The sequence below is a fragment of the Nycticebus coucang genome, chromosome 5, assembly GCF_027406575.1.
Source record: "Nycticebus coucang isolate mNycCou1 chromosome 5, mNycCou1.pri, whole genome shotgun sequence".
Lineage (NCBI taxonomy): Eukaryota > Metazoa > Chordata > Mammalia > Primates > Lorisidae > Nycticebus > Nycticebus coucang.
In genome coordinates, this window is record NC_069784.1 from 113,355,480 (window position 1) to 113,373,789 (window position 18,310).

Genomic DNA, 18,310 nt, shown 5'->3' on the forward strand with positions numbered 1-18,310 from the left:
TTTTTTTTTTTTTTTTTTGGAGACAGAGGCTCATTATGTTGTCCTTGGTAGAGAGCTGTGGTGTCATAGCTCACAGCAACTTCAAACTCTTGGGCTTAAGCCATTCTCTTGCCTCAGCCTCCCAATTAGCTGGGACTATAGGGGCCTGCCACGATGCCCGGCTATTTTTTCTTGCAGTTGTCATTGTTGTTTAGCTGGCCCAGGCTAGGTTCAAACCCACCAGCCTCAGTGTATGTGGCTGGTGCCTGCCACTATACTAAGGGCGCTGATCCCAAATTCCAATTTTTTGAGAGAGCAAAACCTGCAAGTGGACAGGAAGTCTAGGAAGACGCTACCACTCAGCCATCCAGATTTAGAATTGGTGGTACAGAGGGGATGGTGGTTGTCACAGTTTCCCCACTTAAAACCACACTGCATCAGGGAGCAGTGTCCAGTCTGCAACAGAAACAGCACCTGCTCCCCAACTCTCCCGGCTGTGCCCCACAGCTACTCACCGCTGTGCCATGAATGGTCCTCCTGCGCGAAGAGCCCTCGGGTGGTGTTACAAAGAGTTTTGGTCGATCTGTCGGATTTCTAGAGTGTGCAGCTTTGAAGGGCATGATGATGGGGCTGCAAGATGCTGAACGAGGACAAATGGGGATAACTAGGGTGCAGGTGATTGGTTTTACACGTAAGAGTGCCAGAGGAGCAGTTGAAGAAAGCCAAAAGCAGGTTCAGGAAAAGGAGCCAAGCAGAGATAGAGAGAAAATTAGGGAGAAGATGTTATTACCTACAGGTGCCCAGAACCATCAGACTCAACTGTCCTCATAGTCCTATGAGTTTATGATGTGTCCAAAAGGGAAGCATGTCCTAGTGAAAAAAACCTGGAATGTATTGTTAGCTATTTGGGTATTTAAATACTGATTAAAGGTACAGATATAATCCAATTAATTATGGAGAGCGACGGCCTTATATGTCTATTAACTGATGGTTCTGGAAAAATGCTACGTTAGCGATATAATTTTTATACAGAAATAGTTTATAATTTGATTTTTCCTAATTAGCTTTAAGATGGACCAAAGGTGGAAAGAGAGGAAGCGTGCAAGCAGGCAAGCAAGATATATATACTATAACTATTTCAGGATTCAAGTTCAACAGCCAGCAAGGGGTGGGGTGGGGAAAAGCAACTGAATTTAAAAGATATTAAATGACCAAGTCTTACCAAGTGTTAAGACTTGTCATAAGGATAAGCAATCATTTCCAGAAAAAAATTCTGTAAATGTTTTATTTACAGGCAAACCAAATGCATGCTTCTGAATTTTACCAAAAGCCAAGGCATTTGATCGTTTCTAAGCAGCAGCATTAGATCATAAGGGAAGACTGCATATAACCATTTAAAATGATGAATGGAACATTAAACATGTTCAAATTGCCAAAAAATGAGGTTGAATTATGAATAGCTTGTACAGTTTTACTCATGATGGAATAATTTTGGTAAAAACCACAAAGTCTGACCAGTAACCTCCAAAGGAACACTGCAGTTAAGTTATTCTGTGTAATTTAAAGAAATTCAGGTAACACTGCATATATATTACAAGAGTGGGTACTAACGTTCCAAGGTCTACTTCTGAATTTCATTCAGAAATCTTTTTTTTAGCAAAAGTAAGACAACCTTGACGATAGAGAATCCTATGCACATAGTATTTGGACAGGGTCATAAAATACCTTTAGTCAAATCTAGCCATTGTTAGCAACTCTTTAAAGCAGTGGTTCTCAACCTTCCTAATGCCCCGGCCCTTTAATACAGTTCCTGTGGGTCATGACTCACAAGTTGAGAACCACTGCTTTAAAGAAACCATGATGCCAGCTGAATATAAGAGTATTGATAAATTAACAACTCAAAAGTTTACAAGACAAATTTGGGGTTATTTTAAATTCAGATCATAGAGTATAGAAGTCAAAAAATATTTGTTATTTTGGTTTAGTACACAGACGGGAAGTTGATCGAACTGCATCTTCATTTTTGTGCTCTCTTTCATTAAAGGCTATTAGCAAATGGTTGAAGCAGTGAGTAGATTAGACACTGCACTCTCTTCCCATCATTTGATGACAGAATTCTTTCTTCAGAACAAACTAAAACACTTTTAATTTCCTCAGTACTCCTTACAAGAATTGTGTGTCTTTCTTGGGAAGAGAAATACTTCCAGCCTCAATAGTGAAAGAAGGACTTATATTGTGATGAACAAAGAACCTTCTGCCATTTTGCTTGTGATCATAGGGAGACTACTTGAAAATAACCTTTTCTTAAGTTCAGAAGTTTATTTGTGTTTCCCAGATAAGAAAGAGTTCTTTAATGCAAAATTCTACTAAGCCAATCAAATGCATTTAAGGAATAGCAGCCTGGCACAAGGCAACTCTGGGGATTAATGACCAGGAGGGGAGGCATACATTGCTCAGGGCACAGCAGAAGGCCAGTAACCTTGTTCAAGGACCAAGAAGCCCCAGAGAACAATCCTGCTCTGAGGCTGTGGGCCTGACACTGAAAAAGGAAGCAAGCCCAGAAACACGATTTTTCCCCGTCTAGTGGAAAATATCAATTTCATGAGGCTCTATGGAGCAGTTTCTGAGACCATCCTGTATGCAAGCTAACCTCATCATATCTTTTGGTTTATTCTTTTAGTATTGAGGTAACATTTAAGTACAGGTTAAAAAATATCCTTAAATCTATCTAGTATAGTTCATAGAAAAAAAAATCATCAAATTTAATTTCCCAAGAAGATCTTCTGTTTATAATAAACATGAATCCCTTGTAAGGGTATTAAATTTCACGGAATTCAAAGCTGTATTAAGTAGAAAGTACTAAAAAACCTGAAATCTTCAATTATTTGAACAATCTTGCCCCTCTGAAGAAACAGAAAGAGCAAAACGTGGTTATTTTTTTCCCAGTACCTTCCATTTCCCACGTAGTTTAATTAAACATGAACGCTGCCTTATGGAAATGTCTTTGAGAAAGTTTTCCACACAGTCTGTATTTCATCCTACTCTTGGTTGTAAGTGCGCATTTAACTCAGTCAAGATTTTCCATATGAAATAGTAAGGGCAAAGAAAAGGCAAGGCAGTTCAAGTGGCTGGAGTGTAGCCCAGAGAACAGAAAAACTGCGCAATAGAACACTAACATTTACTGAGGGCCTACTAGCAATACTACTCGAAGCATTTTACATATATTCATTTATTCAATCCTGAGCTCTAATAATCACATGCATATGGAATGTTCTGGAAAAGGGTGAGGGCATGGAAAAAAATCAATCCAAAACAGTGGCTGCAAATGAGAGGTAGGAGACTCAGATTTCCAATTCTCAACAGCTCTATTGATTGCTCAGGGAGTTTGCAATTACTGAATACCCTATGGTTACAGAGTGGCTGTTTTAATTCACTAATGTAACTCTGCTCTAATGTAGGTCACCTTCTTGCCAATGGCAGTTTGGGAATAACGTGAGGTCAAGGGACAACATTAAAATGGGAAGACAAGAAAAAGGAATCAAGGAGTAAATGAAAAAGTAAAAGTGATGGAAAAGTGTTTTTGACAAGACAACTGGAAAGACAAAAGTGTTTTTGACAAGACAAACCAAAATTTATGTAAAAGATTATTTACATAAATAATCCCAAAAGGAAATTAGAATAAAAAGTGAGTTTTGGTTCATTAAACATAAGCCATATTGATGCAATAGGTGACACTGGTCTAGGCAATGTCTAAGTAGAAAAGGCAACTAAAGGCTATGTGCTATTTCATACTAAGATAAGTTATAGAAACATATCAATTGTGAAAAGGAAAATGGAAAAGATGCAAAGTAAAGAGCTGGTTTGCAGATAAAAAAGCACCTTGATTGGCTGTAACAGAGGAGGGAAAGTGGGCAAATAGAATGGGTGGAAAATGAGGAGATGGTTTTGGAAAAGACTAGAGGGAGAGTGAAAGAATTGACAAAAGTTAGTGATGACAGAAACAGCAAAGAAAGACAATTTCCTAGCTATGAGACAGTTCTTAGTACAACACAACATCCAGTGTGGAGATTCAGAAGCATGATAGCCATAAATCAGTTAGACCCTATGAAACAGGACTGAAAAGCCATCTTAAAGATCCTTCAACTAGCTAGACATGAAGAAAAACTTTCATGACATATAAAAGTATGAAATTCAGAGGCACACAAAAAACCATCTTGAAATGGGCTGCATTTTCTCAACCAGAAAAATTACAAATGCAATGTGACAGTTCTGACAGGAGAGTTACTTTACAGAAAACACAGAACACTGTGGTCCAGCTAGTTGACTGCACAATTGCACACAAAGCATCACCCAGGATGCACGGGAGGAAGGCGTAAGCTCCACACCACCTAAGTGGCCCTGGTGTAAGTCACTTATTGTCACTGTACTTGCTTTCTACAAAGAGGGGATGGGAATGCTCCTGCTTTTCTTCTTGACTGTGTCCCATGGGTACTGAGAGATCTGGGGTTGAGACTCATTCACTCATTGGGTACCATAGAGGAAAGGTGCCATAAAACCACCAATAATTATATTTGTCATTTGGGCTAATGAACATGGAGAGGCTTGCAGAGGCAAGGCATTTTATGGAGATGGCACCAAATTTCCTAAGAGCCAAAAATGAGGCTAGCAGACTGGTTACATAAATACACCGATTGTGTCCAAAGATAATTGGAAAAATCTAAATGAACTCACCAGGGGAGCAATGTTGCTCAAAAACTAATACGGGCCTTTCTTACCAATTTCATATCTGCTCTGCACTAATATTTCATTAAATTAATTGACTCATTCAGACATGGTTTACATCTAAAAAATGTAGAGGAGTCTATTATAATAACCAGTATCACAATAACCAGTTTTTAAAATATATTTTCAGCCATGTTTTTAAAATATATTTTCGAAGACTGTAACAAATAAGAACACTGCAAATCACCTTCTCCAAACTCCGAGAGTTGTGGAAAGAACAATTCCCAGATTACATACAAAAAGCTGGTGTTGGGGAGGATAAGTAGCTAGCCCACAGCCACATTAAGAAATTTTATGCTTAAATAACGAACTTGTGCTTTGATTTTACTCCCAAGTCCCCATATTAGTATTAAATATTAAATTATTTCTACCCATGATCATCTATTCAGAGACGGGGCAGAAGGAGAGGTAGGTAAAGGCTGCTTTTTTCTGGTAATGTTATGAACAGGCAGAAGCCTCTGAGGCCTAGCGTCTGGCATCCAGGTAAGACCAGGTAGACGCCAGATGCCTGACACCAACACCGACAGGTGCTTCAACCAGATGCTTCCACCAGAAGGAGAGAGGAGGACACAGGAAAAACGGAGGTAAGATCAGGTGAATACAAGTGGCTCGGATATTGTTTGAAGGGAGGGCTTGATCTCACTAGGAAAGTCCCACAGGCATGGTTTTACCTGCATCTCCAGACAAGGCGGCTGTGCTTTTACTTCTGGCCAGGAATGAATGTGTAGGCGTCAGGAGTCTGTTAACAACGTTGCTCTCCCATGGGCTGAGCTGCAGACGGCGAGCTAAATGTCACCACATAAGCAAGATGTTAGAAGCATTCTGTCCAGGGTCAACAGGGTGCAGAACACCACACCTATCACTGCCATGTGCCAAGGCTTCCAGAGAGACCAGGCTCTTGGAGGAAGATGTCTAGCTGAGAGTCAGGGAAGCAGGAGCCCTAACAAAGGGAACAACTGTTCCCCAAGGTCATGCTCTAAATTAAGTTTTACAGATGCAGATTTTGCTAACCACCCTTTTCATTAGTAGTCTAAGGGCAAGAAAACTGAAGTATCATTTCAAATGCATTTTGGGGGTATACCGATAACTCCAGGACAATACCAGACACTATCTGATGGGTATCGGAAGGGGCAGTGGACTGATGGCACACACCTTAGGGAAAGGGCTTCCTAAGTACATTGAATAATAAACCCAACAGGGGTATTGGCAAGTTGAAGACAACGGTTACAGAGAAGCTAGAATGGGTCCCCATTAAATTATGCTAGATCTTCACGATTTGCTACTTGGGCAGTAGGGTGTGTGTGTGTGTGTGTGTGTGTGAGATTTGATATAAGATGAAAGAAGACTCACACAGAGTTCCATATGGGAGCCCTGTTTGGCAACAAACATAAAAATTTTGGCTAAGGATAAGGCTAAGGCTGAAGGAAGAGAAAATTAAACAAAAAAGCCAAAATCCAATATAAACATAATCCTGGTGATTACTAGTGGATATGTGAAGAACAGAAAACAAATTAAAAATAATGCACTGAGGTGTGGTCTCAAATTATACAGAGGCAAGTCCCCACTTAGGAAATGTAGTTTGCCTCTACTGTTAGTGATGGTGCATAAAAACATAGAAGCTATTTTCCAAAAATACCAGTAAAGAAGCTTGCAAAATCCCCAAGTATCACTAAAGTCAAATGATCACATGTCTTTATTTTAGAACACATTTTAAAGTTGCTTATAGAAGTCTTTAAAACTATTTAAACCTACTGCAGACACTTCTGTTCTGTTCCATGAACAGTCGGTGCCAAGTCTCCCATTGCCTCTGGAGCAGGTGCTCTTGTAACAATCTTGTATGTATCATATTTTAAAGAAGTGGCATTAAACTGATTGGAAATTAGTTTTAGTTAATAAAAAGCCACATACTGCTAAATATTGTTATGAAAATGATTTGTTTCTATTTGGAATGAAGTACCAACTTCCAATTGGAAGTTGTTAATTATCTGTCCTTATTTTATAAGAGTGGCTCTGATCCAGGGTCTGATAAATTTAGGAATTAGTGAATTGTTTACTAGAAGAGTGTAACAAAAAAGCATCTGTTATAAAAACTACTGCAATAGTTTCCATTTGTGGACAGCACTGTGGGATAAATACTATCATAAACTAATAGTACGGCAATGTCAGCGTGTATAACAATAACAGAATAGAACACAATCTAAAAGTAGAATATATTGACAAAGTAAAGGCAATGTGGAAAAAGTGATTAGGATTAACTGAACATTTTTAACAGCTGAGAAAGGGACGAAAGGAAAGAAAGATGAAAGTTTCCTTTTCTTAGAAAAGCTGCATGATGACTATGGCTTACAGTTGCAGAGAGGGGTTATCACAGAAAACAAGTCCCTTTTCTTTTTCCATTCAGAAGTTCAATTACTTTATTTCTGAGTACTAAAGCCATCAACCAAAGAATTTGTTTCAAATGAAGATCATTAAAAACTCACTTTAACTTGCAGGTATAGCCAATCCAAAAAGATTTGTTTTATAGCTCCCAATAACTGTGATGAAAGATTTTGCTAGGAAAAACATGTTTCCATTTTGTTCATATTCATAACTATGCCTTGATTGGGTGTAATGGCTCATGCCTGTAATCCCAGCACTCTGGGGAGGGTGAGATGAGAGGATTGCTTGAGGCCAGAAGTTCAAGACCAGCCTAGGCAATATAGTGAAACCCTTTCTCTACAGAAAAAAAAAAAAAATTACCCCAATGTAAATTCTGTCTGTTGCAATAATTACAGAAACATTTAATAATAAGAGTTTTCCTTTAACCCAGGTAATATTATCCATATAACACTAGATTGCCCTTCATTGGCTCTTGAGGGCCTGGAGAAGCACATCTTGGACAAGTGGCTACTTATCAAGTGATAGGAAAATATTTCAATACAAAGTAGACAATCCTCACATACAGAACATGCACACATTACGTTATTTTTAAAGATTATAAATACTGAAACTTTCCCAGTTTCTTAATAAAGCACTCAAAGTAGCCACAACTTGTTAAAGAGTATATGTTTTTATGTTGTATAATAATTCTTTGGTTCTATTTAAAATTATGTTAGTTATCTAAAACAAGTAGCTTATCTTAAAAATTTGATTTTTCCCCCAACAATAAAAAAAAGGAAAAAAATTTGATTTTTCCTTCTATGATATATTTAAAATAAAACTTCCACTTTATAAAAAACATTCATGTACTGTAAATCCACGGGATGAATAAAACTCAAAATTCAAATAGGATGTTAACTGTAGGACTATGGATATTAAACAGTTCAGGAGGCTGTAATGACAATGATATTCTTTAAGTTAGGCCCTCTCAAGAGTAAATGAATGGACACCAAAAAAAACCAATAGCACACATAAGAAATGCAGTTAAGAAAAGATTAGTTTAAATGAGAAATAAATCGGCAAAATGAAATCTACCAACATGAATCATTTAAAAAGTTTTAGAAAGTCAGAGCCTGGAATTTCCAAAGTACAGATGAAAAGTCAAAGACAGTATGATTGCAGTAGAAGAGTATTCATAACAAAGCTTATTTGCATTTTGGTGGATAAGTGGGTGATTTCTGGAGCTATAAACTCATTTACTAAAAAGTTGAGAGAAGCACCGCTTTCATCACTGCTAAATGCAATCATTCAGCCAAGTTCTAAAAGGAGAAATGTTCTTGTCGCAAGGAAAATGATGCTCAGCCGTTTATTGCTTTTTTACTCTGAAGTTTTTTCTTCCTATTTAAGAAACGTAGGGAAAGCAACTTCAGATGCTTATTTTTATCTGTAAACATCCAGGAAAAAAAAGCATTAAGTAAATAACAGAACACTTTTTGTTTTCCTTTTGACTGTACCTCTATCTGGAGAATTTAATAAAGTTGCAGATGAGGAGGAGAGCCGCTTGCTAATGACGGGATCAACATGTTTCGAAAGATTCATGGTGGAAACTGACCGCCTGTCTGGATCTAAAACAAATGGAGATAATGCTAATTGACAGCCAGCATGCAGGATTGCAACCTCCCAGTTCACTGATGGAAGGAAAAACTAAGATTGGATGCTTTCAGCTCTATTCCTAGATCTGTCATAATAACACAGTTTTCTAAGTGGACATTTTGGAGGTAACTTAAAGGCTAGAAATAAAATTCATTTTTCTTAATAGGATAAAGTAAATATTCAGTTCACCAGTTTGTCAGTTATGGAAATTCAAAGATACTATAATACAACGAGTGATGAAGACAGAAGGAAGCCCAGTGAAGGGCTTCTAACCTAGCAGAAGCAAAAGAGAACCATAAAAGTGAATACCTCTGTGATTTCCAAAAGCAGGAAAAATGGGATGAGTGCTGGTTAAGACAGAGCACAAGCACTGGAGTACAAAGAACACCAGGTTCTGTGTAACTGCTGCCACCTTTACTTGTAAGTTCATTATAGAAGAATAACTTAAAAAAAAAAAAAAAAAAAAAAAGAAGAGAAAGAGAAAAAAAAATTCTAAGTGTCAGAAGGTTAGCCATTACAATCTTTTCAAAAAGGTCTACTAAACCACATTTCTGTGCCTATGAATGCCTATGCAAATGTAGAATTAGCATACAAACTTGCTGAACAAAACTGACAGCAATATGAAGAAAATCAGAATTCTAAGTTTATGAACCAATTATTGTTCATCCTGCAGTCATCTTACAGTCATGAATTCTAAATTTATAATTCTTAAAGTTCAACTCAGAAGGAAAATAACTATACAAAAGGTAAACATCAAGTTTGCTGTTGATACAGTGGAATCAAGATGTAACCATGCTCTCTCAATAAAACCACATATTAACATAATGAAAACATAAAAATCTCATTATTATATTTATCTAGGTGACAGGTGAGTGTTCTGATCTATAATAGCCAAGTTAAAGGGGTGTGCTGTATTCTTGTTTCATTTTCTATTGTTAAATGCTTCTAAAACTTTTGCTTCTAAAGCAAAAGTATTCCTTGTCATAGATGCTTTCAGAACCCAGCTTCACTGGTCTAACTTCAGCAGTACAAATTTTGCGTGAACTTTTCTCATGGAATAACTATTTCTGACTATTATTTATTTATGATGCAGTGGTGACAAGCAAGTCTTCTGCTAACATCAGACATTTCTATCATCATTTGGGATTACTTTTTATGGTTGAAGCAATTTTATTATTATTATTGTTGTTACTTTGAGACAGAGTCTCAAGCTGTTGCCCTGGGTAGGTGCCATGGTGTCACAGCTCACAGCAACCTTAAACTCCCGGGCTTAAGTGATTCTCTTGCCTCAGCCTCCCAAGTAGTTGGGACTACAGGAGCCCGCCATAATGCCTGGGTATTTTTTTTTTTTTTTTTGCAGCTTGTTTAGGTGGCCTTAGCTGGGTTCAAACCTACCACCTTTGGTGTATGTGGTTGGTACTGTAACCACTGTGCTACAGGCACTGACCCTGAAGCAATTTTGTTACTGAAAAAACAAACATTTTTCTGTGACTCACATTTGCACTTAACTGAGGGGCTGGTAGGGTGATTCTAACATAAGGAAAAGATTTAGGGCAAATCATCAGAAGGAGCATCCTAATGATGAAATGTGAGGTCCAGAGCATGAGGAGGAGTAAGAAGGGTCATTTCCAAGTGAATCTCTGGCAATACATTTCCTAATACTGCTTTACATATTAAGTATTAGTTGGGGAAAACTGTCCACATAGAGGCCTACTCTCAGGCAGACTCTCAATAGATTATTAAAAAACATTTAGCTCTGCTTCAGAGAAAGTAGAAAAAGTGAGCTAGACAGGCTTTCTCATCCTAAAAACACTGTGAATCTGCCATAGATGATTAAAAGATGTAGAGGTATATCATGAATTTGCTATATTACTTAATATATGAAATAATTTTTATTCATTTCTTTTTTCACTGAACAAAACAAATTCCCAAAAGATATGTGAAGAATATGTTTTAAAAGTATAAAGTTTTACAGACTAGGGGTACTAGATATTAGCTAGCACTTGGACGAGATGTCAATTTTAATATGGACTGTGTCTAGGATTTATTGGTCAGCAAATGTTGACTGAGTACCCATGACACAGCAGGTATTCAAAATGAGTGAGGCTTGGTTGCTGCTCTCAAGATCACAGTAGATCATTTTCTGATCTTTGAGACAGGTCTAATAAGTTTGTCATGAAGTAATCCCAGACAGACTTCTCTGTTCTAGTATAGGAGCAATTTGCTCTGATTCACAGATCTTCTTAAAATGGATTTTATCCAACAGATCACAAATGCCATACTGGTTTCTCTGGTTCTGAGTTGCAAATACATATTAAAGCTTTGAGTGTGGAAGCAAAGAATTAAGGCTAAGCAGCTTTATCTCCCCTAAGAAGTATCTGGTGATCTATATTGCCAAAACATGAAGCTAAGTAAAAGAAAATGTTTATAAAAATAAAAATTAAAAAAGAAAGAAAATGTTTATAAAAATGTATACCTTGACAGCTTTTCTGCCTAGAATGTATACACAAAACTATCCCTAAAATGTAACAACACAGATAAAATGATCACAAATTGGATATGGGCCCCACCTACTGCCACTAGGTTATGAAGAGCTAAGAAAAAAAAAGTGCTGTCAAATTTGGTTCACTGTCACAGGCAAGTAAGTTTTGGAAATAATTCTTTTGATTAAAAAAAAAAATAAAGGGGTTATAAAAGATACATAGAAGATTAGGAAGAAAGAGAGCAAACAAAAAATCCACCTTTACTTAGATTAAAACTAAAAGTGGCTACAGTGGTATTGACTGGGGGAGAAAGGGAAAGATAAACTGAATATACTTTGGTCCCAGGTTTTTTTTTTTTTTTTAGCTAAAACACATTTTTTAAAGGTTTTATGCAAAACGATCATTTAAAGAGAAAGCAAACATGCCACATGTAATTAATTACTATATTTCAACACCTTTAAGTCACCTGAGTCTATTGTCACACTTAAGAAACACTGTGCCAATCTCAGATCTAGGTCTATGCAACAGGACATTAAGCATGCATTATGACTAAGGTGGTGATGGTACAGCTATTGATGAAATGGCCCTAGGTCTGAGGTGCTAGCTACGGGTCAGGCAATCAGCAATCATAGGAATGTCTGTACCAGATTTTCTAGTACCACCAAAAGTTGTGCAGTGGTGGTCCAGGCCTGCTAAATCGAGAAAGGTGAATGATGATTCAACAAAACCACCTGGGGACAGAATGTAAGACAATGATTTTTCAAAGCAAATTTTAAAGAATTATTAGACTTACACAAATGAAAAAGAATTGACATATTACGTAGAATTCAAGGTGTGTTGAATTTACAGTACAAAAATAAAACCTTTCAGTATGATTTTTATGTCCATTCAAAAAGGAAATAGCTTAGACATCTACTATTTCTAGCTTAATCAATCTGCACATTTTCTTACAGAGCATTTGTGTTGCAAATAGCTCAGGGTCAGGATACATAAACTCACGGTATTGATTTTGATCAGTCCATTAAACTGATTCTTTCAGAGTAAAAAATAAAACTGCTTAAAACTTATTCCTTAATCTTGAAACTAGTGTGTTTATTTAGAAACACTTCATAGATCTCTCTCTTTAAGGAATTTGTAACACATGAGAAAAGCGGCCTGTGTTAAAGGAAAGTGAGAACCATATCGTCTTACCTCCATCACCCTCTTATCCTCACACGGTAGAAGCATCATTTAATTGTAATTTAATTTATTTCAGAATTTTTGTTTTACAAACATAGATTTTGGAAAAAAAGGAAATGTACTTTGATTTCAGGGAAAAAAGGACTGGCTGTGAAAGTGGTTGTTGTCTGTTTACCTGCACTGTGGATGCTGGGGCTTGCATGGAGAGAGCCTCCCCACGACCACCGGTTGTGCTTCTGTCGTGGCTTCTGGCTCCTCTCCATCGTGCGCCGCACAACAGCTTCATGGCGTTCCTTAAAGAGAACAGAGGCACTGAGGATCAGATGTAGTCTGGCTGTCTGAAGTGTCTTCAACTTAAGGCAGAGGAGTGAGGAGTACTACTTAAATTTCCACCCAACTGCTCCTATCTGTTTGCTAACTTTTACAACTTATCTTAAGGTGGGATATCAATCTGCGAGGGTTACTAAAATCATTAGCTGCCAGTTCATAAAACCCTGGGTGTACAACAGGCACTCAACAGGTGACCCTATGCTTAGCTTAGGGTCACAAACAACCCTTATTACGGGGGTGTGATGCCTTTATCAACACAGAATCGAGGTAGTGTAGGTCTGAGTTTGACCTGATGCCTCACACGTACGGCACTACATTTAAAAAATGGTTCACAATCTGAGGATGTGGGTAATCCTGACCTCCTGACTGAGTTTTATAACTTTGTGTAACTGAACTTACCTGTTCTGAGTTTAAATTTCTATTTTTGCAAAAACTAATATCTAATACTTACTCAAGAGTTGAGTAAGGGTTAAAGGAAATAATTTATGTGAAATGCTTGCAAATGATAAAGCCCTATGGAAACTCAATTACTTGCAGTGGTCTTAATACTTCAGTATAGATGAACTAAACATGAATAAGTCATAGGTTTAGACTAAAGAACTGGGTTTTTAAAGTTTCTGTGGCAGTAATAATCATCTGCTCACTGTCTACCTGACTCCCATACTCTAGCCTCCCTAGAAACTGGCATCTGTAAAGCTGACGACCCTGAAACAGCCTCGCTGTGCACCCCGGTACCTGAGCAGGCAGTCTCGCAGGAAGTTGACTTCACTTCCCAAAGAGGAGCTTACTGCATCCTCCTGGGAGGGCGGCTCACCTTGTCCTCCTCCAGCCTCTGCCTCCGCTTCTCCTCCACGGCCGCCCTCCTGCGCTCCTCCTTGAGCCGCTGTTCTTCCAGCCTCTTCTTCCGCTCTTCCAGGTGCTTCTCATAGTGCTGCCTGGCGCGCTCTTCTCTTTCTAACCAGACTACTTCTCTGGCAGCTTTAGGGAAGAGAAAAGGAGGAAAATCAAACACAGGCAGGTTAAACAGTTAGGGCTGTGTGAAGTGGCCCACGTTTAAAAAATGCAGTTTCTTTGGTTTTGTATTAACCAAGAATGACCTTTGCTTTCCTTAAATTTCCAGTAAGAACATACTACTGTTACTTTTAAGCATAATTTGATATGCTAACAATGAGGTTGAAAAAGAGACACTGAATTCTACTCTTTGGGAACCATACAGTGATCTGGTTTGAAGGCATCTGTCACAGTCAGTCTCAATTCTGAACATGTGTATCACAGAGTCAGCAAAGGGATACGAGGGACCCAGTAAGCAGACGACCTTGCATCTGAGGAGCTCACAATCTATAATAGACAGATAAAACTCAACCACATCTAAGGCTAAATAAAGATGTACAACCCTCAAAATACCGGTCAGCAATGGGATGCTTCTTTTCTTCTATGCAGGTTCCTTCCCCATTTTAGGGGAAAATATGCCCCACAAAGCTATTTTCTTTGATATAAAGCTTCCTCAGCCTGATAACTAAAAACATCGATGACTTATTAACACTGTAGGCAAGTATCCAACAAAATGTAGAGTGTAAATCTTGAAGACACTGCATAGCATAGAAATTAAAATGTCACTTTTTAAGAGAAAAAAAAAAAAGAAATTCAGAACACTTCCGTTTCTTCTACCTGTTTAATATTTAAGACTCTACACTTCTGATACCATTAAATCCTAGTAAAGTTAGTCATTTGAGGAGACAAATCTACTGAAAGGGATCTGAATTGACTTCACTTTAGTGGAAGGAAAAGGACAAGGACAAATTCAAGGTGAGTTTGTCTTCCTGACATCTTCAGGGTGGTGTGTACAAAGAACTGGGATCAGTTCTTCCAGCAGCTCTGCCACTAACAGGTGCTGAGACTTTGGACATGTCCACCTGGATTTCAGTTTCCTCTTGTCTAAGATTAACATTAGCAAGTCAGTTCCATGACTGTTACGGATGCTGACACCGAGATATTTTAATGATACTGTAAGGGTATGTTGGTGTCACCCACAGGGGAAATCTATCAATCTGGATGGACTTCATTTAGAAACACACAGTGACTCTTTGTACTAAAAGGTATTGAAAATGAAAAGCAGAGTATTGTGGTATATAAAATGCATAGTTTCTGGCTTCACTGGAACTTCAGCCCACCTCTAAGTCCTGCCACTTGCTAGCTAAGTGCCATTGAATGAGTTATGACTTTTGTGGTCTTGTTTCCTCAAATTACTTAGGCACTATCTTCCTGACAGGGTTATGTGGACCCACAGCAACACATAAAGCACTAAACAGAGTGCCATGCACATGGTAGGAATTTAAATGATAGTGAACCTTCATGGCAGTCATAAAAATTCCTGTCCTACTACTACAGAAGGCATGAAGCAAATAGGAAAAACAAATGTAGGGCAGTGAACTCAGACAGCATATTCATAAGGTGAGTGGACTGCCCCCTGCCTCATCCTCCCATGATATCCAATATTCTAGCACCCAGCCTGGTCCTTCTCTGAACAGGCTGTCTGTGGGGTTTGGGGTAGGATGGAGTGCATATTTTACTGTCCTATGAGGGAAAGACAAAGGTGGGGACATTCAGAGAATAAAGCAATGTGATTACTTAACTCCTGAAACATACAGACCTGTTATCTTACTTTCATATTAAGATAGGAAAGTGTCATTGGTAATCCTGGGTAACAGAATAGCCAATAATATCAGGAAGAGTCAGACAATGATAACTGATAAGAGCCTCTGAATTCAGGTCTTGATTCTGCTACTAACCTCTCTAACTTTTAAATCAGAAAGACTGCACTAAACAGTCTCCGCCTGCTTTCTTTCTTTTCTTTTTTTTTTTTGTGGTTTTTGGTCAGGGCTGGGTTTGAACCTGCCACCTCCGCATATGGGGCCGGCGCCCTACTCTTTTGAGCCACAGGCGCCGCCCCCTTCTGCTTTCTATTTGAATGTCAACATTTTAATCTTTAGGCTTTTATATCAATAATTAGAATTATTAATGAACACATATATTCAACAATGTGTTCACAGTAACATGAAAATTATATTTATTTGAATTAATTCTAAAAAAGGGCAACCTAATGGTTTAACCTAGGTTTATCACATTTAGGAAGGGGATGTAGGCCGGAAAATAAGAGCACTTAAAGATGGAGAAGTAAAAATATTTTATAGGTCTTACCTTACAGCATATAGTAGGAAATACGAATTAGTTGCATAATTGTGAAGAAACGGGAATGAAAAGGTAACCACTAACAGAATGGAAAAGTAGAGCACAACTTCCTAAATATTAAGGGGAAACCATGGAAGGAATAGTACTTGCATCAAACCAACTCCTACCTCCATACCACCATCCCTGTTTCCCATACAGAGTAAACAACAACAAAAAGGATGTGGGGGTAGAGGGACAAAGTTTAAAAATGAGCTTACTAAAATTTTTAGACTGGATTAAGAACAAAAACATCCAGCTATGCTGTTTAAAAAAACAAACAAATCCAAAACCTAAAACAAAATGTCAAATAAAGCTCAAAAATAACGAGTAAACAGCTATTAGGAGAATGAAATAAAAAAATGCAATAATATGGGAATATTACCATACAAAATAGAATTAAAGATCAAATGAGAAAAAAGACCCAAATTAAGTTAAATAATTTCTAACTTGAGTCACTTTTGATTCTAAAGCTTATACTCTCAGTTAACAACTTTGCCTGTATATTTACTTCCGCCTAGCTGAAATGTCCATCTGAATTATTTACAGTCAGATTCCATCACAAAACGTTATTCATTATTTCCACATTCTTTTCTACTCCAAACCAGAACTTGTCTTCTCTATCCTGACAGATCCCTAACACCAAATGACCTAAGAAGCTAACGAGTCCTCCTTAATTTTTCCCCCAGGGATGGTCCATCCAAATGCAACACGTTCGAACAACTGACCCCATCAATGGTGTTCTATCAGAATGATTGTCACGTCCAGTGTACCCTCAACAATCTTTCTGCTACTACTTTATGCTCTCAGCCCTTTCTCACTTCTTCTTTTACCTCTCCAAATCTATCCTACAACAGTAGTCTCAGAGATACTGTCTAAACAAAACAAATAGACCTCCTGTCGTAGTCCTGCTTGAAGACTGTTAGTTCTCCTACTGCTCCGGGTCCAACTCCTTCGACTGGCCACACCACCTTGCATCTTTACACACGCTACCTTCCATCCAAAACACCTCCATCCACCTGGCAAACTTCTCTCAAGTCGTAGGTCAAAAGCCCCTCTCTGGGGCTTGCACAAGGACTGCAGCTGGGTCCATTCCCACCCCACCATGGCACTTTCTGTGCTTTTGTTTGTCTGTGAATTCTTCCCCATGTTCACAATGTCTAGCTCAGCAGATGGTGAACACAAGTATGAATAAAAGAACTAAAGAGAACTAGAGTTAAAGGACAGCGACTTCCCAGCACAGTGATTCACACTGGGCCTCAGTGACAATTCAAAGCCTTCTCAACTTATCATTTAAACTGTTCAGTAGAGAACTGTCTGGTAAGAAGTATGAGGATGCCTACAACACTGTGCCTCTTGCCCCTGAGGGGCCTCCTTACCCAATAGACTGAGATGCTAGAACGTAACTACGCACGTAGAGACCAAGAGCCTTCCTCATGTGTGGGCTGAGAGACTTGAGGTTAAGAAAGGACTTCTGTCTCAGGGCTAGGCTTTAAGGGGATGTTTAGCCTCTGTTCAAGTAATAGAGTTTTGCTAAACAGGGCAGTGGTTGTCCCTGCAATCTTTCTGCCCCAATCCTAGTGACTTTCAGGCCTCACAGAATGTGGCCACTTTCTTCACCTGGAGCTGTCTTCTGGTGTCCTATCCCACCAGACTGGGAGGCACAAACACCCTGTATCTCTGATACTCCGTAGCTCAGAAACATTAGGTTTCTCCAATCCCAGGCATCTAAGTCAGTATTTGTGGAATCACATGACCTCTTACCCTCACCACGTTGGCGAGATGTCCTCAGCTCTTGTTTTATGCTCACACCAAGTGATTTCCAACATTATTTTCACAGCCACTCTATGAAGCAGGCACTGCTATTAAACTTGTTTTATTACCAGAAATCTCAGATACAGGGAAGTGAAGTAACGCTGATGTCTCACATCAACTAAGAGGTGGAGCTGGAATCCAGACTCTGGACTGTCTGACTGAGCAAACAACGAGGCACTGTGCTGAAAGGCATGAGTTGGAACGCTTGCCAAAGGCCAAAGCTCCTCCTTGGTCCTGGGAAAAGAGCTGGGAATCTGAATGTAAAGGTTCTGATCCTTTATAAGATCTTTCACTTTTTAGGTTTTAAGAACGTTTTATCTTTATCGTTAAGGGCAAAGTAAATTTGTGAGAAAAGAAAATAGCTGCTTAGTCACAATGATTCATACTACCATAAGGCTTCAACATCTGCTTACCTAATGCATTCACAACATTTATTCTTTCAATCTTGAGCCTGACTCATGATGCCGCTGTTCTGGTATGTGCTGATGTCCAAGTTCCTCCCACAC

The 18,310-nt window shown here is 38.5% G+C and overlaps 1 protein-coding gene across 9 annotated transcripts in view; it reads right to left on the bottom strand.

Moving 5' to 3' along the window:
• The window catches only part of MAP7 (microtubule associated protein 7), a 183,746-nt gene that overhangs the window by 24,249 nt on the left and 141,187 nt on the right, over positions 1-18,310 (bottom strand). For 3 of the 9 annotated variants that reach the window (XM_053590828.1, XM_053590826.1, XM_053590822.1), the window contains 5 exons: positions 13,579-13,742; positions 12,610-12,727; positions 8,634-8,744; positions 5,433-5,546; positions 495-643 (listed from right to left, as the gene is read on the bottom strand). In XM_053590828.1, the coding sequence (XP_053446803.1) occupies positions 495-643; positions 5,433-5,546; positions 8,634-8,744; positions 12,610-12,727; positions 13,579-13,742 (656 nt within the window). The remainder of the gene's footprint in view (positions 1-494; positions 644-5,432; positions 5,547-8,633; positions 8,745-12,609; positions 12,728-13,578; positions 13,743-18,310) is intronic. The other 6 variants (XM_053590829.1, XM_053590823.1, XM_053590831.1 and 3 more) reach the window with 3 other exon arrangements.